At 50.8% G+C, this 23,017-nt stretch overlaps 1 protein-coding gene across 1 annotated transcript in view; it reads right to left on the reverse strand.

The window, feature by feature from the left end:
* Window positions 1–11,181: 11,181 nt before the first annotated feature.
* IQGAP3 (IQ motif containing GTPase activating protein 3) overlaps window positions 11,182–23,017 on the reverse strand; it is a 38,485-nt gene continuing 26,649 nt past the window's right edge. Inside the window, exons 26-38 of the mRNA XM_074939112.1 lie at window positions 22,533–22,757; window positions 22,302–22,442; window positions 21,039–21,123; window positions 20,362–20,594; window positions 17,323–17,455; window positions 16,733–16,835; window positions 15,827–15,974; window positions 15,426–15,513; window positions 14,222–14,434; window positions 13,435–13,601; window positions 12,913–13,014; window positions 12,283–12,391; window positions 11,182–11,295 (exon numbers count right to left, since the gene is read on the reverse strand). Of these exons, the coding sequence (XP_074795213.1) occupies window positions 11,182–11,295; window positions 12,283–12,391; window positions 12,913–13,014; window positions 13,435–13,601; window positions 14,222–14,434; window positions 15,426–15,513; window positions 15,827–15,974; window positions 16,733–16,835; window positions 17,323–17,455; window positions 20,362–20,594; window positions 21,039–21,123; window positions 22,302–22,442; window positions 22,533–22,757 (1,861 nt within the window). The remainder of the gene's footprint in view (window positions 11,296–12,282; window positions 12,392–12,912; window positions 13,015–13,434; window positions 13,602–14,221; window positions 14,435–15,425; window positions 15,514–15,826; window positions 15,975–16,732; window positions 16,836–17,322; window positions 17,456–20,361; window positions 20,595–21,038; window positions 21,124–22,301; window positions 22,443–22,532; window positions 22,758–23,017) is intronic.

Genomic DNA, 23,017 nt, shown 5'->3' on the forward strand with positions numbered 1-23,017 from the left:
TAGAGGGGCCGTGCTTGGTCTGGTGGGAATTACAGCAGGCAGCTCAGGGGCAGGTGTGTGACCGTCCAACTGCCCTGCGTCTCTATCCTCAGCACCTCACACCCCTGTGCCCGACCCTCAAACGTCTCAACGATCCAAAAGATGATCCCTCCTCCAGCCCCTAGGAGAAGCACATGGGGGTAGATGGGGGTGAGGAATAGCACAACAAGGAAGCTTATGACCTGCATGTGGGTAGGACAGGGCAGGACCCCTGGCACTATGGTCTCTAGTTCCTGGCCTGATACATCACCATCCCTCTTTAATGCCTTGTTTATTTAGATTTGAAGCTCTTTGGGACAAGGGCTGGTCTCCGACTACACGTACGTACAGCGCCTAGCACAACATGATCCCGATCCTGGCTGCAGCCTCTCGCTGCTAGTATTATTATATACATAATAATGATTATTATTTGCACTGAGGTAGCACCTCGGAGCCCCATGGACCAGGAAGCCTGATGCTAGCTGCTGTAGCCAGAACAAAAAGGCACCCCTCCTCCTCCAAAGAGCTTATCAGTTAGATTGTAACAATTGGCCCCCCCCGTGCCTCAATTTCCCCCTCCTTAAAATGGGGGCAGCGTGACATGGCCGCTGCCGAGGGCCACAGCTGAACCATCATGTAAGCTCGCAACAGGATTGTTGAACAGCACCGCTAGACTAACAAACAGAATCCCCCACCGGCGTGCGGTTCCCCAGGTTACAATGACATCTAGCGGAGCTGCTGCCGGAGATCAGGCTGGTGTGGCAGCTCGCTGACATTTTCAGTGTGGTGCCCCACCCCCTCTTTTAAAGCAGGTCACCTGGTTTTGACAGAGAGCTGCCCAGCAAGCCTTAAAATCCGGGTGCACTGGGGCCCAAAACGAAGCCAGCGGCTTTCCCGGATTTAAGGTCAGAGCCCAATGTCATGTGAATTGGCAGCTCAGTGCCACGGGCTATGGATCGGTGCCGATTTACATCGGCTGGGGATCTGCTCCGTGGACTTGTGCTTTGACACCAGTGAGCCCAATGCTGAAACACATACACGACCTGAGCGGGGAGCCCTGTGCTTAAGACGCTGCTCTAGGACACAAGAGATCAGGCTTTGATTCCTGGCTTGGCCACAGACTCCCCTGTGAGTCCCAATTCACCATTGCCCTCCACGTGCACAAATCTTTACACCAGTGAAAAGGGAGATAAATGGTAGCGTGTTTCCCCTTCACTTTGCACAGTTGCAAATGACAGCCACCGTGTGCCTGGCAACAGAGACCCAGACACTCTGTGCCTCAGTTTCCCCAGCTGTATAATGAAGAGAATAATACTGTCTGCGCAAACACAGAGGGGTGGGGTGTGTAAGGTTTCTGGTGCACAGACACCCTGGGGATAAGCATGATAGAAGTGTCGCAGGAGTAAGGCTCCCACCAAAAATCTAGGCCACAATTTTCAAAGTGATTTTTAGGTATTCAATTAAGACATCTTCAAGGGGACCCGATTTTCAGAGTGGGAGGAGACAGTCTTGCCTAGAGATAGAACACCGGGACTTAGGAGACTCCAGTTCAATTCCAGGCTCCACCTTTCCCTTGCTGGGTGAACTTGGCCAACTCACTTCCTTCCCCGTGCCTCAGTTTCCCCAAATGTGAATGGGGATTAATGCTACTGACCTTTTTAAAGAGCTTTGAGATCTACTGCTGTAAAGACACCCCAAAAAAATCACTTGTTACTTACGAAAGTCTTGACGGCAGCTTCCTAGCTCAGACCACTTTGAGGCAGAAAGATTTAGATTGCTGAGAGCAAGGGGAAAACACACAGAGTCCCAACTAAAGAGATAACTGTGGGCCTCAGAGAAGGGTCTATTATTTCTGAGTCGCAAATGGAAGAAAAACCACATAACCCCCCCAGCCTGACGATTCATGCCCATGATCTTCCTCCTTGCGGCACAGCACCCAACAGGGTAACTACCGCTCGCTCCTATGTTAGAACGTGAAGCATTTCTGCAGCTTGTGACAAATTTATTCTTTTAAAGATATAATCATAGTCTTTATGAGATGTAATCATAGTATTTATGTAAGAATTAAGTGTGTCTGAAAGTGGCCTAAATTCCCTGCACAAGAGCTGAATAGATACCTAAGCATCTGACTCAGTGTGACTTAAATGAAGCCCATTCCGGGCTAATGTTGCTATTATCTAGCTCATTATAAACCAAGTCAGCCGCGATGCATATTAATCTTTGGGGGGTGCATCAGACTGCCGGCGAGATGGGGGGGACAGTTTGCTGCCGGAGCCTGTTTCTCAGCTCCATGGAATTTCAATGGCTACAAAAATGAAATAAGAATGCGACCTCCAGGCCTTGCCTGCTTGTAGACGGTTCAAACCACACAACAGCCCAAAGAGCAAAACCCTGCCCACATGAACACCACCTAGCTAGTCAGTCAGTCATCCAGCTGGCCAGCAGCCCCCACTGCCCGATCAGATCATCAACTTTGGCTGAGGTTCTCCAACCGCTATTTTGGAGCGGCCTCCGTGGGGCTGGATTGTCAAGAGGGCAGGTGCTGAGAAATCAGGCCCCTTTAAAGAGACTGGGCACCTGTGGCGGGTGGCGAGAATTTCACTTCTCCCTTCTGGAAATTCCTGGCTTATTAGAGAAGCAACCCTAACTGAACTGGGGCCCCATTGTGCTGGGTGCGGTATGTACACTTAGGGAGAGACACCCCCCTGCCCCCAAAGAACTGTCAGTCTAAACACAGGGGGAGACATTTTCCCCATGTTACAGATGAGGAACAGAACACAGAGGTTAAGTGAGTTGCCCAGCACAGTGAGGCTGTAACAGAGTCAGGGATCGAAGCCACATTTTGCCAGGCCAAACCCTGTGCTTTCACCCCAGTACCAGTCTTTCTGCCTGTAGGTCGGGCCGCTGTTTACCTCTCAGCCATAAATTCCACATGGTATCTCACTGCATAAGCTCAGGCTAAGGCATGCTTTGCAAGAGATGGGGCTCCTCCCAATGAACTGGGATGGCCAGGGGGCAATGTGAGAATTAGAAGCCACTTATCCTATTTCACTCTTCATAAAAGCGGAGGGAGAGCAGTGCCTTTGCCTTAGCCAGAATCCCATGACTGTAATTACATTTCTCTTGCCTTAAGAGATTTCATCTTGTGGTTCGAGTTGGATGTAGCTGCTCCAAGTGAAGAATTGTATGTTGCTGTGGAACAACAGATGTGCTTCACCCCAGCAATAGCTGCATTTCACAAGAGGGTTAAATGATTTTTGACCTCTACACCTAGTGCTCAGAGATCCCTCTAGACGTGAAGATGCGTCTGTTTAAATATTGTGGCCAGGCACCTCCTTCCTCTCGCCAGACTTAGCCCTTCCCCCTCTGGCAATGGCAGGCCTTGGGTAAATCAGCCCCACTCTGGGCAATGTTTACCTTCCCCCTACTGTGCTCCTTTGGTTGTGTTTTCAGGGTTGGTCTAAGGGGTGATCTTCCACCATATGAAAAGGAAAGAGTTTTGTAAACACAAAAACAAACAGGGATACCTTTTCCTGCCTCCTCGCTGGGGCAAGGTGTCAGCCTGTTGCTTGTCCGGGGGTGTCCGTCTTTCTCCTAGCAGGCACTCAGGTTTGGCTGTTCCCCTTTAGGAAGGGGCACAACCTCTCAGCCTGGAAATACTCATTTCCCAGCTGCCACTAGCCTAGCAGTAGCTTGTCTCTCTCTTCCCCTTTGCTCACCCAGAGGAGGGTGCTTTTAAAGGCCTCTGTTAGCCCTTAATTGGATTCAGGTGTCCCTAACTGACCTGAGGTAACCCCTTCTCAGCTTGTAGGGAAAAGGGCCTTTAACATTCTTGTGCTAACATATCTGCCTTTCAGGACCCTCCTGCAGCCATCCGGCCTGACTTTGTCACAATATAAAAGTGTTTATTTGTGGCATTTCAAGAAGATCAAGCTTGGGTCACTTTTGGTAAGAGTATGGATTGAAAAGCATTCGCCCAGTCTCCTTGCACTTTGAGTCTGTCCCTGGAAACATGCATGTTTCTCCTGTTCAACCCACTCAGAGTTACATGCCTAGACCAGAGGCAGAATTTGGCCCTTATTATTACCTAAAGTAGTATCTAGATGCCCCAGTTTAAGATCATAGTCCCGCTGCGCCAGGCGCTGTCTGTCTAGATCAGTGATGTTCAGACTGAGGCCAAAGAGCCGGAAGTGGCTCTTTAATATGTCTCCTGCAGCTCTTTGTAGCCCATATTAAAACACTGGTTAATGACTTAGATTGGTTAATAATTAAATCACCCAATCAGGCTGCTTCTACTATGTTATTAACCAATTGTAGTTGATAAAATAAAAATATTTGGTCATTTTGTTGTAAGAAAAATTTTATATATATATATATATATATAAAAATAAATAAAACGAAACAATGCATTCACACTACTGCTGCTCTTTTCGGTAATGTTGATCACTTATTCAGCACCTGAATCACTGATACAAATGGTTTCCCCTTTGGCCAGCTTATCTATTTAGGTTATAAGGCAGGAACAGAGGCACAGCGCAGGGAAGTGACATGCCCAGGGACACCCACTAGGCCAGTGGCAGAACTAGAATCCAGGTCTCGGGACTCCAAGGGCCGTGCTCTGTCCACTACACCACGCTGTCTCCTGCTCTAGAGTTGATCTGTAACAAGGACAACTTAACTACCGGTTTGTCCACATACAGACATTTATTTAGAATAAACCGAGTGAGGCGCGGGCACGGAGAAGGAAATGGAGATTTGAATACAGCGGGCACAAGCCTGGAGAGGCAGGATTAACACACTAAGTACAGCAATTGAATGACAAAAAACAAAACCACAAAACAGACAAAAATTCCTTCCAGGGACACAGCAGGAACAGAGCTCCAAGACAGACAGACTTACAGTTCCCCACTTAACGCCTCTGAGAGAGAATAACCCAGAGCAGCAAGATGACACCCTAAGGGGAGTTACATGAGCAAATGTATTGGTGTGAGGGTCTGATTCTCTTTCACACACAGGGCCCCTTTGCGCTGCACTGGCCGGGTAACAGAGACTTAGATTCAATATATGTTACAGTTAAAATAGAAGGCCCCAACTGTAATTTAGCCTCATTTGAAGCTCCCTTTACACAGCCAGAGCGGTGCAAAGGCTGCCTGGGTGTAAATGAGGGTCAGCTCCTTGATTGCTACCAGAATCTCTCGTTAGGACCCCGTTCTGCACGATCCCCAGCACTCACTATCCCTACTGACATCTACCAACTCAGTTCTGCTCACCATTGTTTCCCTCTAGCCATGAAATGCTACCGACTTCTGCAGAGTTATTCTCAGTTTACTCCAATGCAAAGAGGAGCAGGGTCTGGTCTCAAGGGAATGGAGCATGTGCAAACCTGGCAGGATCAGGCCCTTTTGGGGGGCTGGATCCTGGATAGTGCAGAGCGCTTTAGCCCCCATTAAGCATGGCCAATAGCCCCATTCACTTCAATGGGATGAGTCACCTGCTTAGCAGTTAAGCACGTGCTTACGAGCTTTCCCGAATCAGGGCCAGCACCCTGCAGGATTGGGCTCTAATAGAACAGGTGGGCAATTGGTTGACTGTAACATCACTAGACAAAAAGAGCATCCAATGTTCTTTGGTCTGGGTTAAAAATCAACTGAAACAGCCCCTGGATGTGTTAGGCCTTTTCCGGCCACTAGGCTGGCCAGAAGTCTAAATCTAACATGTATTATTGCATGGAAAGCAGCTGCGACAGGTTTAGCTCAATCCCTGCCTAATTATGCTCCGTTTTGAAACGGTTTCCAAACAGCATCAGCTCTAACTCTAAATAACGAGGAGAGCAGCAGCCAGGCTGGATGGGGGAGCATCTCCCATTTGGGCCACACAGTCAGAATCCTTTTTGCTGTAGGAGATCTTGTGTTTGGCCAGGTTTGTTAGCCCATCTAGCACAATCCTCATTTATATTAAGGCCCCTTTAAGAGTCTTTGGTATTGATCTGCCTTCCAGTAATGTAGTACCCAAGCACCTTGCAATCTTCAGTGCACTTAGCCTCACACCCACGTGAGTGTGACCGGTTTACAGCTGCTTTAAGGCTTCTTTACGCTTCTTTCCCAGCAACATAAAGGGAATGTGAATCAGGCCCTACAACGCTGCAGCCTTGTGGAGAATTTCTGAGAGTAAATCCCCGCCCCGCCCTCCTAATTGGAGAGCCTAGCAGTTAAGGTGCTGGACTGAGACTCAGACCGGGGGTCTCTTTAATTCTCATCTTCCTGGGTGAAAGCAGGTTCGATTCTGTTGCCTTGCAGTGGGTTGTACATTGCTACATCAGATAGCATTTTACACCCATTCTGTCCAGGCGCAAGAGGACTCTGCAAAGATCAGGACAACAGAGATTGAAGGCCAGGCACTCTGGGTATGTATACACAAGCCTCCCAGCCCAGGTCAGCCGGCTGGGGCTAGCGCTCTAAAAACAGGTTTCAGAGGAGCAGCCGTGTTAGTCTGTATTCGCAAAATGAAAAGGAGGACTTGTGGCACCTTAGAGACTAACAAATTTATTTGAGCATAAGCTTTCGTGAGCTACAGCTCACTTCATCAGATGCATCCACTGAATGCATCCAATGAAGTGAGCTGTAGCTCACGAAAGCTTATGCTCTAAAAACAGCTGTGCCAGCAGCTCAGGGTGGGCTCAGGCTATGAAGCCCAGGGAGCAGAGGGGGCTTCAGACGCTGGGCTCCAAAAACTAGCTGCGGGCTGTGTAAACATAGCTCGGCTCCCCATCTGCATACTGTACATGGACAAAAGTTGGGAGAAAGGGATGGTTTATCTTGCCTGTTTAGACTGAGGCCATGTCTACACTACAGCCTTCTGCTGTGATAGCAATGTCGATTTCTGATCAACACGGCCGATCCAGTTACGCTGGCAAAACCATGCTTTTAGTGGAATAGTTTGTTTCGCTCAGCGGTGGGGTGGAATAAGCGATATTGCTAATTGTGCAGGTTTGCTAGAATAGGCTGCATCCACAATAGGAACTCTTTGGCAGTATAGTGTACTGGCATAGCTATACCTTAGTGCAGACCTGGCCAAAGCTCTATGGGTCAGGGATGGTCTCTGACCATATGTATGTACAGCTCCCGGCACAAAGGACTTTCAGATCTCCTAAATTTAGAGCTGGCTCTTTCTTCACGTGGAGTATAAATCTGACAGCTGTGGGGGTTATGAAACAGCCATTCGAGATGATAATGGATGAAGTACATCTGAGACTTCTTTCCTACTAGCTAACCTAAATCTCCTTTACTGCAGATTAAGCCCATTACTTTTTGTCCTACCTTCAGTAGACACGGAGATCAGTAGACCACTCTGATCATATCTGAAGACTGATCCCCTCCCCTCAGTCTTCCATTCTCAGGTCTAAACATGCCGAGGTTTTTCAGCCTTTCCTCATAGGTCAGGTTTTCTAAACCTTTAATCATTTGTGTTGCAGTCCTCTGGATTTTCTCCAATCTGTCCATGTCTTTCCTGGAGTGCAGCGCCCAGGACAGGACACAGGACTCCAGCAGAGGCCTACCCAGTGCTAAGCAGAGTGGGACAATTACCTCCCATGTCTTATATACAACACTCCTGTTAATACACCCCAGAATGATATTAGCCTTTTTTGCAACTCCACCACTACATTCTTGGTGCGTATTCACTTTGACCTACCCTAACTCCTAGTCCTTTTAAAACTATAGATGATTTAATAACCCCTCACTACCCAGCTTCTGCAAAATCATTATGCCATTGGGGGGGGGGGGAAGGTTAATTGGTATAAAACTGCTTTATAAAACTAATGCCAACTCACTGTCCCGGAGTCATACTCATTCAACAAGATTGAAGCCAAAACGTATTTTAAAAGGCAATATTCTCTTAGGCCACTAGGTGTCACGGAAAAAAAGAACGAGGAGGACTTGTGGCACCTTCGAGACTAACAAATTTATTTGGGCATAAGCTTCCAAGGGCTAAAGCCCACTTCATCAGATGCATGCAGTGGAAAATACAGCAGGAAGTAGTGGGGCTTGAAAGTTCCTACTGTATTTCCTACTGTATTTTCCACTGCATGCATCTGATGAAGTGGGCTTTAGCCCTTGGAAGCTTATGCCCAAATAAATTTGTTAGTCTCGAAGGTGCCACAAGTCCTCCTGTTCTTTTTGCTGATACAGACTAACACAGCTGCTACTCTGATAGGTGTTATTGTGTCAGCAAAGGAGAAAAAGGAGTTCATCACTGAAGCTGGACCTTTAGCTAATTTTTCTGCAGCTGCTAAAGCAATTGTCCTTCATTACTATGAATGCCAAACTCAGGGAATCTCTCTTGCCTTTTGAAGGCTGCACCCTTATACATGCTGGGACAGAGCCTCAACTGGTGCAAGTCAGCCTAGCTCCATTGCCAATTTGCATCAGATGAGGATCTGGCCAACAGTATGGAAAATGCCAGCATCCTAAGTTATGTATCTATTATCTAGTCTAAGATCTGTTGGGAAGAGACCTGCCAGTTTTAACACATGGCATTAACACAAGGCTTTCCATCCACAGATCTCAAATTGCTTTATACAGGTGGATAAATGGTTATCTATATAATGAACTAGGTATTATTATATTATCCCTGTTTTACAGAGGGAAACTGGCACATCCAAGCTCATTCAGCAGGTCCATGGCAGAGCTGTGGATAGAACCCCAGTCTCCTGGCTCCCAGGGCACTGAATCACACTGCCTTAGCTACAGTGCTGTCATCACTGCAGACTCAGGTTACGCCTCTCGAGCTAGCCTCGCTCCAGTGTGGCTGCTCACACTTAAGTTACACTCAGGCTGCACAAAGCAACTGTGGTAGCCAATGAGCCGTGCTAACTCAAGCGACAGCTGCTGAGCCAGCCAAGCTGAGTTAAAGGGGGTGAGTGCGTGTGTGTGGACGGAATTTGAGCTAGGGACAGAACTGAAGTTAGAAATCGAGTTCCCTCTGCAGTGAAGACGAGCCCCGTGAAGCGTCCCGCCCACCCGTGACGCCATCTTATAAACACAAGTAATTTCAAGCATTCACGGGCTTGTTCTGTTGCCTGACTATACCAGGCACTTGTAAGCGTTCTCAGAACACGCCTTGGAACAGGCAGTGCAGTGTTACTGGTGCTAGGGTGGCAAGTTTCATTAGTGTCTTAATAGGGTTCTAAAAGTCATTTAAAAGAAAAATTCAGAGTCTATAAGGTTGTAAGAAAGAGGGGCTTTGTAGTACCGGCATCAGCAAGCCTCGCCCCTGCTCCCACAAACACATGCTCAGCTTCAAGCACCGACTCATGCTAGTGGCACTTTTGAATGAAAACTCTTGGGGGCAGGGGCTGTCTTTGCGTTCTGTGTTTTGACAGTGCCTAGCACCACAGAGTGCTGGGCCACGGCTGGGGTGCGTAGACATTCCCCCCCCCCCCGGTTCAAATCAATAGCAGCGCTCGTATTTAAACACGTGCGTGAGTGTCTCGCAAGACCGAGGTCCTGGTTTGTACTTCCCATCCCCTTGGGATTATTCATTCTAGAGTCGCCTGTCAGATGTTAACCACTCGCTTTTACCCTCCTTCCTATCCTTCAAAGATGGAGAAGGATTTCCCCCACCCCTCTATTCCTTCCATTTGCCAGGGGTACAGACCACCCAGAGAACATGAAGATTTAAACCAAAAAAAACAAAACAAAAAAAACCAACCAACCAATCACACCATCACGGTCTTCCCTAATTTTGACATGCCCATGCCCCCCCTCCCCTAAACTTTATGGCAGATTGCAATGGGTGAGCCAGTCTGGCCAGGGCCCCAGGGTGAGCTGAGCTATTTTGATCCATTTTTCCCCATTGGAACCCCTTGGAGGCTTTTAAATGAAGTTAGTTGCCTTAATTAGGTTTCAGCTTCTCTATATTGCACACTGGTTTATTATTGTAGGGCTGCCAATGGCTCCCAGGCAGCCCACACACTGTGTTTATTATTGTAGGGTGGCTAACACTGGTGTGTTTATGGGATTTTTCTTCTTCTATGGGCAGTCTAATTCTGACTGAGAAAACAGAGGTAGCCAGGTTTTTTTTGCTGGGGTAGGGGAAAATAATTACAATAAATGTATCTTTTAAAAAAAAACACAAACAAAAAATGTAAAAGACCAGGTCTGCAGGCCTACAAACCCTCAGTGTCCTTAAACAGCCACCGGCAGAGTGACCCGAGAGAACTAAACTCAGAACTCAAACATCTAAAAATACTAGTTTAAAAAAAGGGTTAAACATACATTAAAAAGCCAGAGACTGGTAACTTCCCCCCCCCCCCACACACACACACACAGGTACCACGCCTTGTGATGAGTGGTCCAATACCAGCTGTTCAACTAGCCCTGACCCTGATTTGCTGCTGTTCAGCAGAGACCCCGCATGGGAAAGGACCCATGCGTGGTATGTGGATTATTTGCACGCATCGGTGCAGACCAAGAGCTCTCACACCAGCTCTCTCGCTGGTGTCACCCACGGTGGGGGTGGGGTGTGAAAAAATTTCCAACCTCGCGCTCCTGTGGCTGAGAAGGGATAAGCCAGAGCTCAGCAACTGGATGCTTAAAAAGTCTCAGCCTAGTTAAAAAAAAAAAAAACACGCAAAATAAAACCAACTATCGCCTTGTTCATAGGAAGTGGGCGGCAGCTCTGAGTAATAGTGTTTCCTATCTAGTCAAAGCAGCAGCATGGATAAGGCACCAAGGAATCAGAACCTGGGGCACCGGCTCGATTGCCGCAAAGGGACTGCGGATCAGACATAAGCCCCCCAGCTGCAGGGGGCAGGCAGATGGGGCAGACATGCACACCAATCATCCTAGACCACTGCAAAGCCCCCTAGGGACCATTGCAACAAAAAGGGAAACTGTAAGGGGTGCTCTACCCTATGCCAGGGCATGCGCCAGCCCCTGAATAGCCCCCCCACCCCCGCGTATATGCTGGGATCTAGATTTAACCCCAAGGCAACAAGATGCAGCTTGAGTGTACCAGTTCTGGGCAGGAGAGAATTAACGGCAATGCCTCCAGTGCTGTAGTTTTCCCCTCTCCTTGGGGAGGTACCATTCAGAAGCCAGATTCTGGCCCTGAAATCTCTTTGGCAGGTTCCCTCTCCCTCCCCCCCCATCCCATTCCCCCCAGCTACTTCCTGAAGAACTTCTTGTTGAGGAGGAAAATGAGCAGGTTGACGTTGACTTTGGCCTTGTCGAACAGCTTCATGACGGCCACACCTTCGTACTGCAGCTGCAGCAGGTCCTGCGAGGGAGAAAGTGCCACTGGGGACAGGTCTTTGGTAGCACCCGAGCCAACGCCCCTGGTAGTCAAGGGAGAATCTTTCCCTCGACTTCCAGCTCTGGATCCTGCCCTCAGCTCCTTCCGAGCGAGATCTGCCGCTGGCACATCATGCTGGGATTCTATTGCCAGAGGCATCCCAAATTCCCTGAGCACTGGACGAACGTTCAGTCTCCCAACACCCCCGCCAGTGGTAGGGATTATCCCCCGTTTTACAGATGGGGAAACTGAGGCAGGGGGGAAGCAACATACACAGCAAGTCAGTGACAAAGCTGGGAATATGGAATCCAGGAGTCCTGCCACACCCTGCTCAAACCACTAGATCATGCTCCCTTCCAGAGCTGGGAATATAGAACCCAGGAATCTTATCAACCAATTCCCTACTCCAAACACTCTTCCTCCACAGAGGTGTTTAGTATAAATTAAGGATTCTAGGTAGACATCTTATCAGCCTCACTATCCAGAACACCCCTGGCTGTGCTCCCACTGGGGAGGTTAAAGCTAACTGGTTGCTGGGTTTACATTCCTGGGGATACTGAGGCCCAGTGGAGAAGGTACTTCCCTTAGACTATGGAGCAAGCTGGCTGCGCTGTCAAGAAAATAACCTAGGGAGATTTCAGGTCTCCTGCTCCAAGCACCAGACTGCTCTCCCCTATCAGGAGCCAAACCCTAGCTTCTGTTCCTGGCTCGGGAAGGGAGTGCGGTGTAGTGGGTAGAGCACGTGGCCTAAGCCAGGACTCCTGGGTTCTATCTAGTCCCCTGCTCCAACCAACCATTACATAGACTCCTAAGGGTTAATGTCATGCATGCCTCTTGGATGCCAAGAGTTAAATGTAGCTGTGTCACCTCTGCACCGATTGGTGCATTGACTCCACCTCCCTTCCGCCGGGCTGCTGTAGGCTCAGCACCAAAGCATCCCCACCGGCGAAGGCGCCAGGGCTGCTTCCCTACCTGATAGTGAAGCTGGAACTGCTCCATGTCGATCCCCATAAATTTGGCCTTCACCTGGAACTTGCCGGCTTCCCCGCACGGAATGATGTCGAAAATCACATTCCGGAACCTGGAAGGGGAGAGCGTCAAACGAGGGCAACGGAAAGGCCGAGACAGCAGCGTCAGGATGCCTGGGTTCTAGTCCTGTTCTGGAAGGGGAGTGTTGCCTAATGGTTACAGTGGGGGGGGGGTTGGGAATCAGGATGCCTGGGTTCTAGTCCCACCCTCTGCCGCTGATCAGCTCTGTAGCCTTCACTCTGTCTGCTTCCTGTTGTACAGTAGGTGATTCTCTGCTTCACAAGGAGTATATTCCAACCACCAGACTCGGAGGAAGAAAGCACCTGAGATTCTCCCAATTGCTCAATTTTTGGCCAGCTTGAATAATCTTCCCTCTTACACTGCCCTGCCCGAGGCCCCTCTAGGGTTCAAAAGGGGTTTCACAGCCCGTATGGCCGCTAGGCTGAGAGAGTCAGCGAAGGGGAAGTGAGGGGAGCCAGGCTGAGATGACCAGGTCTCACACGGGCAGCTAACTGAGCGGCTGTTGGACTGGGGCAGCTGTCAGACCGGAGCAGCACCGGTGAGGCTACTTACTGGCTGACAGGCAGGTCTTCTATCTCCAGCAATACGCCCTTCTCAAAGAGCCGTGCCGCCGTGTAATGCAGCGATTGCTGCTTCTTGCTCTTCCCGTTGAGCCTTAAAAGAAAAGGAATGCAGGTGGGGGGGGGGGGGGGGAAGCTGAAGTGAAGTCACACAGCTGCCTGCCTGGTACGCGATAAATGCAGCGAGTCGCTCTACACGGACTCGTTCGAGTCACAGATCTGGGCCTATGAGTCTGATCTCTCGTGGGGCCAGAGGGGTTTCCAGATTAAAGGGATGCAGGGGAGAAGGCTCTTGAGCCAAGAGAGGAAGTAAGTGCTGCATGAACAGAGGAGGCTGACTAGCAAGAAGGCTCATGTGGTTAACTAAAGAGTGGAGAAGAATTCCTTCCTGACCCCTGGGTGCTGATCAGCTCATGCCCTGAAGCATGACATTCAGTTACCCTCTGCGCAGGATCATAAGCGTTGGCGGTTACAGCTTTGAGCTCTTTTCCGGCCCATACATAGCCCAACGTACTTGCTGCTGGCAGCCAGGTTGTCCAGACATGTCCGGATGTACTGATTGTAATAGTCGATTTGCTCCTCATAAAACGAGGTCTTGGAGTTGAGGCCGTGGAGGGTCTGCCGCAGTCTCACTAGCTCCCCCCTGCGGTGCTGCCGGTAACGCCTCTGATTGCGAATATCCTGGAGCATGGGCAGGGATGAAGGAAAAAAAAAAAAAAAAAAAAACAGCTGGAAAACCCCCTTGCCTGGACCCAGTTTACTGAAGTGAGAACCAGAGCTGACCGCAAGCTGAAACGCCAGATGGATTCTGGAAACAAGATAAGGACCACAGGGCTTAAAGCATCGAATTCTCTTTCGAGCACTTAGAGGAATGTTCGAGTGGCCGGGCTCTGGCCCACTGAACAATTCCCTTCGGCCCCCGAACACATCTGCCCCCTCCAGCAGTAGCTGCCCCCGGTAGCTCTGTTGTGCAGATCAGTATCTAACGTGAACTCCATTACGGTCACATCCAAGCACTGCACAATCATTAGTGTCTTTATCCTCATCCAAGGTCACGCAGGGGAGTCTATGCCAAAGTAAGGACTTGAGCCACGCTGTCTGCTGGAGCCCTCTGCTGTCTGTCTGTCTGTCCACCCAAGTGCTTAATTTGGCCCCCATCTGAACTGAACCCTTCAAACATTAATGGACTCTATGCATCCAGCACCTTCGGCTTATCCTGTTATTGTCCCAGCTGAGCCTGTTCCTAACCCCTGGCCTTCTCCTAGGTTCTCTAAGCCGGGGTAGGCTGCAGGGGGTGCTACCTTGGCCATCTCGTTGATGATCTCCTGGTACTGATTGGCCGAGTCCACCACCCCCAGGCTCTCCAAGCGCCGCAGGTTCCGGATGACCTTCCGCTTCTTCTCTTCCACGGAGAGCTGGCTGTTGCCAGCCAGGGAGCTGTTGCGTTTCAACCTGTCTGGGGTCTGCGCCTCACGCAGGGCCCGCCGGCGCATCTGGTGGTGATGGAAGGCTTCCTAGAGAGAGGTGGAACATTTCTTCCATCAGCGTGGCACCTGCGGCAGCATCCCCGGAAGCAGGTTTCAAGACTTGGAGGCCACGGGGAGAGCATAGGGAGTCAGCCCCCTCACGAGCCTCAGGCTAGAGAGAAATAGGTCTCCTCCCTGAGCAGTGAACTCTGGCTTCTCAGACTGGGTGGGGCACAGGTGGGCTGAAGGAATCAACCATGCTCCCACGCCAGGGTGCGATTGTAACAGGCTGGCCTGCCCCTTTCAAAGACCAAGAGGCCACTGGCAGCCCCTGTGCCAGAATTAGCTGCCTTCCAGCCTAAGGCAGGACTAACTGAGCTCAGGTGACAGCCTGATAAACAGCTGGGCCTCAGGAGAGGGCAGAGAACAAGTTGGACTCCTGGGGAAGGCCATGAAATAGGGTGTGAAAGAAGCAGGGGACTCGGCTCTATCCCGGAGCAGATAGGGAGCCCAGAAGGGACTGGAACACAGCCCAGAGGGTGGACTGAAGAAGAACCTTTTGTTTGGACTTGTTACCCCGGAAGGGGTTAAGTTTTAGTTGGTGACTTGGCTGGAGGGCTAAGCCAGGGCATCAACTCCAGCTTGTGTGGGGAAGGCCAAAGGGGCCCACCTTGGAGGAGTAAATTTAGGCCAGGAGTGCCTGCAGCACCAGCATACACGACTAGCAGGAGGCGCTATGGGGCAGCCACACCTGTGGTATACGCTCCAGTTAAGCGCCTCTCCTTTGCAATGATGTGTGCTTGCAGTATACATGTCAGCCAGTAGATGGTTACTGTGTGCTGTAGCAAGCTCCAGGCAGGGTGTTAGCCCCTGGTAAACAAAGGAAGCAAAGCTGGGACTCAAGCTGGGTGATAACCCAGCTTGTTATTTGTAGCAGTTGTCTTTAACAAACACCTCCTGCTTAAGACAGGCTGCAATTCACCCAGCCTCCAATATCCCCCACTGCTGGCCAACCCCTCTCTGCTATTCTCCACCCTACCTGATCCTCTGATGCAGCTGCCTGTAAGATCTCCAAGAGGGAATCCCCCAGCTGGGACTGGATCACATCCACTAGCATCTGTTTGGTGCTAAAACAAAAGAAAAGCAGCACAAGTTACCCGTTTTGGTGGCTGTGGAGGAGGGGGATGGGTTGAGCTAGTTAGCTGTAAGTCGATGAGCCAAACAGTGGAAGATTTCCTTGCAGATGCCACTATCAGGGCATTTAAACATATCAGAGCAAAGCAAGGAGCCCAGACCAGCCAAGATGGCCGTTTACTGGCTTGGCTTCTGGAGTGTCAGAAAAGCTTCACTGAATCCTTGGGCCACAGGGTCCCTTTCAAAGGAGGACATGCCACAGACTCGCTGGATGCTGGATTGCCACGTTCAGAGGGACGCACTCACCTCAGCAGCAAGCTCCTTGTATCTGCCTCCTCGCTACTGGCCTCCACCACATCGAACTTGTTGGCGAGGGTGAGCGAGACCTCCAGCTTGCCAAGCTGGTCCAGCGCTCGCTCGGGGCTGCCATCACCTGGGTTCGGAGCGCTCTCACCTGCAAGGCCAAACAAAGTCAGAAGTAGATAGTCATTCATCAGGGGAGAGGGGTGATCAGAGCCAGAGGGGGGAGATCTGAGTTCCACATGGCACCCTGCCACTGGGGCGGACTGCTGTGTGTGGGGTAAATCACTCCGAGCCCCTCTGTGCTTCTGCTTGCAAACTTGAGGCTTTGCTCAATAAACCGTCCCACTGAGTGGTACCTGGTGCCACCGTATTCCTTGCTAATCAGTAATCCTCCCAGCTCAAAGGAGGAAAAGGAATAACCCTGACCATCATAGAAATAAGTAATGGACCCTCCCAACCTGATCAGAAGGATGGGAAACGAATGCGACAGCACTGCCCACCCGACGCAGTCGAAAACCCGCAAAATGGGCTTTGAAAATCAGGGAGCAGATCGAACATATAAATAGGGTTCTCTTTGCCTTCTCCCCCCGCCCCCTTCTTTCCCTCCTGATCTAAATGCACTCAGGTCACGTGGTCAAGCTTTTTCTTGCAACCATGAGGACTAGAAACTTGGTCTTCTAAAAAGACGGTGAGCTGAGGTTCTACCAGTCGCATGACTTCAGGGGTTGAGGCTTTAAGGAAAACAAAAACCCAAGGAGGGTTACTCGCCCAGCACAGTAAATTACTTGGCCCAGGTGAATGGAATTTAGCAAGGCTACTATCAGAGGGGATAACAGGCAATATGCGTTCACTTGAAAGACGACATGCAGGGGAGGGTGTTCTTGAAACTTATAAGGGGTCTGCACGTACCTATCAGAGACTGGACAGTAGGCAGCTCATCAAGGTCTTCCAGAAGCTCATGCAGAGGGTCCTTGTGATCGGGCGAAATGGAGTCCCGATGCTCTAGTAACAGCTACATCACCAGAGGGAGAACACGAGCGAGGTGGAGAGCACAAAAGGAATGGGATTAAAAACCATATTCCAGACAAGCAGCGCCCCACCATTATATAAACCAACGATACGGTCCAGCCTTGTCTGGAATACAGCATGTGCACTGGTCACCCCATGTCAAAAAAGGATATTGCAGAAAGAGAGAGCGGTTCACAAAAGAGCTCGCTGAGATGCCTCAGCACCATCCCGCCGCGGCAGGCAGGCAGCATGGCACGCAGCCACGGTCTCACTGAGCCCACGGGGAGGAGCAGAGCTGACCCGACCTGGGCGGGGAGCAAATGGGTTTGTTTTCTGACCCCACCCCAGAATTCGTTGCAGGCCCTGGCTGGGTTGCCGGGCTCTACTGTTGATCTGAGGGTCCAAGGTTTCAGCCCATGAGCCCCCCTTCCCCTCCCGACTGCAGCAAAGGGTGTGAGGCAGACGCACAAATCCTTTCTGGACCCCTTCACCTTGTGGGTGTTAATGAGCTCCTCCGCCGTGATGTAGATGACCGGCTTGGCCACAGCTACCATCTCCGAGTACTCATCCACATTAAACCTTTCTTCCGGCTCGGGGACGGAACAGGCAGCACCGATGAACTTCCTGTGGGGAAATGGGGGGGCGGGGGAATAAAAGTGTCCCTTCTGTGACTGCTGAATCCAGTCCAGGATTTAGGGTGCGCAGGGAGCAGGCTGCGGAACTAAAGAACCAGAGAACCACTGGGCCTGCCTGTGTCCAGCAGCCTCAGTAGAGAGAATGCCATTTAGATTCATCACAGCCCAGTCCTCGCTCTTCTGTATCCTCAGGGGAGTAAAGCAGGAGTGATACCGTAGGAAATTTCACTGCAATGCCTTATTGATCCGGTGACGGGAAGCAACAGCTGCTGAGCATGCAACAGCTAATCCCAAAGCTACACTGTTTTTTGTATCTTCCTGTGGCCCAGGTTGCACTTTGAGACAGGATCCTGGGCTAGCTGGATCCCAGGCTGGCGAGTGCGGCGTTCCTGGCTGCAGGTTCTGCACCCGTCATGCTCTACGGTCCATTTGGCTGGGGGCGTACTCTGGGGATGCCTACATTGCAATCGAAGGGTGACTGCAGCACCTGGAGACACACCCGAGCTCACATGGCTCTAGCTAGCTCAAGTGAAAACAGCAGTGAAGCCCAGATAGCATGAGTTGTACAAGTCCATCCGGGGTACACAGCAGAGTGGCTGCAGCTTTGCTGCTATTGTTACTCCAGCTAGCTCCGGACTGTCTACATGTGGTCTGATTGCAGTACCGTACACCCTCGGCATGACACCCTTCACAGTTACAAATCTTGGACTATAGCGAACCTGGATTGCACCTTGAGCTCCTGCTGCTGGGCTCGAGGTGTCAGCCACCGCCGTCCCCCGCCCCACCTCCCCGTAAGACTCTTTCCCTAGAACAAACCCCTGGCTATAAGGGACAAATGGTTTGGATCCCCAGGGGTTCGTTATAGCGAGGGTGTACTGTATCAGCTCACTGCCTACCAGCTCCTTCCTTTGGGTTTTTGTGATGCATTAGCTAGCGGCATGTGCTTTTGGGCACCCAAACAGGCTAGAACTCACCAAAGCAACTAGGCGTGAAAGGCAGCAGCATGGCCGCGTTACCATATCCTGCATCACCCTCTGCTGCCCCTTTAAGAACACACAGCTCCCACTTCTAGGTGCTCTTCTTGCAAAGTGCCGTCTTCCCTCAGCCCCCCCCCGGAGTCATGGAATTGAGGGTGCTGAGCACCTCACAGGATCGGGCCCCTTCAAGCAAATCCCAGAGATTTGACACTCTTTGGGGCAGGGATGGTCGTTTTGTTCTGTGTCTGTGCAACACCTGGCACTGTGGGTGCTTTTTCAGGACTGAGACCCCTAAGTGACACTGCTATACAAATAGGAAATCAACCCTGACGACCCTGGTCAATAATTGGGCCTCAGCCTGGGACTGGAGCCCGGTGCTGCTCCCCATACAGACAGACCCTCTGCCATTTTCCTTCTGCTCTGCAAACTACCGCATTAGCCAAGTCCATCAGCTGTCCCCCGAGAACAAGGTGGAGAAGCAAACACATGCATTCTTCTAAGTGCCTAAAAGGTTTTTAATTACGGACTAATTTATTCACTGGGGCCGACAGGAGTGCCAGGAATGCTGTTTAATCATTGCACATTCGTTTTCACTCTGATCTGCTTATTGAATCCTGATGTACCAAAGGGGCACATGCTAATTACTCTCAACTGTTGCCAAATGCTAGAAATGACAGAGTGCTGGGGAGGGAGAGGGGGAGGGGGAAGAGTTGCATGGAATTTTGACAGTCTTCAGGGACAGTTGAAATTGGACAGCATAGAGGAGGCATCATTGCAGTGGGATCTCTGTGTGTGTGCGCACGTGCGCTAAATTTAGAGCGGACCTGGGATCAGACCAAGGCCTTGTCTACACTAGGAATGGTTTGTTGCTTTCATTATATTGGGCTATTTAAAGTGATACAACCCCCACAGCCTAGTGTGGATACAGTTACCAGTATAAAGGAGCGTATACTGGATAGTCACCCAGGTTTGGGGAACTAACATAAGTTATGCTGATCTAAGCACAGCAGAACCTCAGAGTTACGACCACCAGAGTTACAAACTGGCCAGTCAACCACACACTTTATTTGGTCTTGAAAGGATACAATCAGGCAACAGCATAGACTCCAAAAAAGCAAACACCGTACAGTGCTGTGTTAAACAAACTACTAAAAAAAATAAAGGGGAAGCAGCATTTTTCCTCTGCATAGTAAAGTTGCAAAGCTGTACTAAGTCAACGTTTAGTTGTAAACTTTTGAAAGAGCACCCATCACGTTTTGTTCCGAGTTACAAACATTCCCGAGGTGTTCGTAACCCTGAGGTTCTACTGTACAGTCATTCTGGTATAACAGAGTCCACACTATGGTTTTACTGGTGTAGCTAGATCAGTTGCTTAAAAAAGAAAAAAAAAAAAAAAAAAATCACTCCCCTAATTATGATTACTTATTTGTATTGTCAAAGTGCCTGGGAGCCTGTGCCATGGAGCAGGACCCCACGGTTCTGCCGGCTGTAAAAACACAGAACAAAGGGACAGTCCTGGCCAGTTTTTAAGTGTAGATCCTCTTTTCCACCCAGGTCCCTAGCTAAGAAGTGAGCTGCCCTCAAAACTCAATTAAGCTTTGCTGTTACCCCTCCCCCCCTTTGCAGCAGCATTAGCGAAAGGAAGTCTGGCCTTGTGGTTGAGACCTTAGCCTGGAATTTAAGAGACCTGGATTCTGGTCCCAGCGCTGCCACTGACTCCCTGCAGGAGACTCGGCAAGTCGCCTTGTCTCTCTGGACCTCAGTTTCCCCATTTGCAAAAGAGGGATGAACACCACCTCATGTCAGCCTTGTTTGTTTCGATTAAGCTCTTTAGGAGATAGGAGCAGTCTCACTACACGTACGTACAGTGCCTAGTGCATTGGGACCATGGCTACAACCGCCACCGCATGGCACCAACCTGAACTTAGCGTGGGTTTCGTCCAGGTACTGGTTCACCACCCGCAGGTGGCTGTTTTCCCCCTCGAACATCTTATTGGCCGCCGCGTGCTGCAGGATCTTGGCAATGGAGCCCAGGTTGCGCCGGTGCTCAGGGTGCAGGGCCACGCCAGCAGAGATATCCACGATATCGAAGCCGTCCGGTGCCACCACGGCCGGGTTCATGAACCGGTAATAAAGCAAGTTCCCGACAATCTAGGGGGCAGCGAGCAGAGAAAGGGAAATATTACTACTGAGGATGCCTAGCTCTTACGTGGCTCTAGCCTTGTCTGGACGCAGTCTAAATCTTTGTTCCAGGCTATAACACACTGGTGTTTACTGTACAGCTTTACAGTACGGGGCCCGTGAAACACAGTTCAGGAGTTCTGATTGCAACCCACAGTGGGCAGCAGTGCCCATACACTAGCCAGCTCATTACACTAGGATTATCCCTCTTAAACCGATGGGGAAATGGAAGCACAGAGCAGGCATGTGACTTGGAATAACTGGAATCCAGATCCACTAGGCCACACTGCCTCTTTGACAGGATGCCAGTGGGGAGGGCAGGAGTGCTATCCAACGCCTCTCCAGACTCGACGTTTAGAGGCAGCCAGCTGCAGCTGCTGTCACCTTGCCCAGCTCTCCGCGTCCTCTACGCACCTTGCAGATCTCCTCCTCACCGGCGTCTGGGAATTTCTCAGCCAGGGATGTCTTCAGGACTTTGGCCACGTAGCGCATCCCGTAGCTAAGAGAAATCAGAGAAGAGGCTCATTACATGGGCAGAGGTCAGCCAGCAGGCTTAGAGTCACATACGCCAAGGCCAGAGCCCGTTAACGATCATCTAGTCTGGTCTCCTACACAACCTCTCCCAATGGTTCCTGAATCCAGCCCGGGACAGCAGGTCTATGGGAAAGAGATGCAGTCTTGAAATGCTGGGAGAAATCCACTGCATCCATAGCCCAGTTGTTCTAATGGCCAATTACCCTCCCTATTAAAAATCTGCTCCTTATTCATTGTAAGCGCGTTGGTGTCTTTGTTCTGTGTTTGTGCAGCACCTAGCACCGTGGGGTCCTGGGCCGTGACTGGGGCTCCCCGGCACTGCAACAAAAACAGCAACTTGGTACAAGTGATGTCTCCACTGCCAACAAAGCCCAAGCCAGGCTCGACTCTCCCTGGGCCAGACCTTGCCTAAATGACAGTATAAGCTCTTTGGGGGCGTCTTCCTGTACGTGAGGCCAGCCTGTGGTGCCATATGCCACCCTGCGAGCCTCTCCGAGACCTCTCAAAGCCCTCTGCTCTCTCTTAGGTAATCTCCATGGCACCACTCTCCTGCGTATGGAGGTGCAGAGTATTACCCAAAATATTATCCCCATTTTACAAATTGGAAGGGGAGGGAGGGAAACTGAGGCACGACTTGCCCAAGGTCAGGCAAGGAGGAAGCCCAGGTCTTTCAACTCTCAGTCCCACATTTTAACCGCTAGATCCCACTCCCTCTCCATTACCGGGATGTGAACTGCAGAAAGGAGAGTCGCACTCCAGGAAAGGCAAGCGAGTCAGAACAGACCCACACCCCACTTCTGGATCAGCGAGTAGGCACCTGCAGCAGGAGACGCCTCCCACAAGACTCGCTAGATGCATTCTTCCTTGAAAGCACCTTTGGCATTCATTAAATTAGCATGAAGAGTCCTGCCTGACCCCTCTCCTCTACAGGTCTGAGCGCTCCATGGAGGAAGGTTGGGACTGTCATCCCTGCTTTACACATGGGGAAACTGAGGCACAGAGCAGGGACATGACTTGCTCCAGGTCATACAGCAAGTCAGGGGCTGAGAGTAAAACCCAGATCTTTCAGCTCCCAGCCTAGTACCCTTTCCATTAGGCCACTCTGCCTCACCGACTGTAACAGACAGGCCCAGGGCTACCTACGGAATTTTGTCCACGGAAGAGGTGATGGCAGAGAGGAACTTGTCTGTCACCGCCAGGAGGTTGCGGATAGAGATGTCCAGGCGACGCTGAACCTCGGGGTGGCTCAGGGCCTGGTCGGGGCTAACATCATATGGGAGCTTGCTGTGGACAGAAGAAAGACATCCTTAAGCATCAGCACGGGGCAAGCCAACGTAGCCTCTGTGGCAAGGCTAGGCGTGGGCCAGGCCTGACCTCTTTTGTCCGCTCTGAGACTCCATCTGGTTGATCCAGGCCTTGTAGATGTCCACGGGGTTGGTGCGGATGCTGAGGGTTTTGTCCTGCAGAACCTCCTGTACGGGGCCGCCCAGGATCTGGCGCAAGGCGTTCTGCCCGCGGGCATTCCGGTAAAAGCTCACCACCAGCCGGATCACGGTGGGGTTCCCCGTTAGGATGTCGCGGAGCTGGTCGACTTTGGACCTGGATGGGGGGTGAGAAAGGACAAAACTCTGATCTGGGCTCGAAGGTGCAGCCAGCACAAATAAATAGCCACTGAAGACAAGCAGCGCTATTATTGTGCCGTAGGGATCTGCCGAGCTGTGGAATCAGCCTGCCTCCTGGTACCACTGCCTACCTCCTGCGTGTATAGATTAGTCCAAGGGGATGCTGGTGGCATGGCATCTCCTCCAGAAGGTGTCCATGCCCCTCAGAGACGTCAGTGCTCAGACTCTAAAGGCCTG

Source organism: Natator depressus, chromosome 24 (assembly GCF_965152275.1).
Source record: "Natator depressus isolate rNatDep1 chromosome 24, rNatDep2.hap1, whole genome shotgun sequence".
Classification (NCBI taxonomy): Eukaryota; Metazoa; Chordata; order Testudines; family Cheloniidae; genus Natator; species Natator depressus.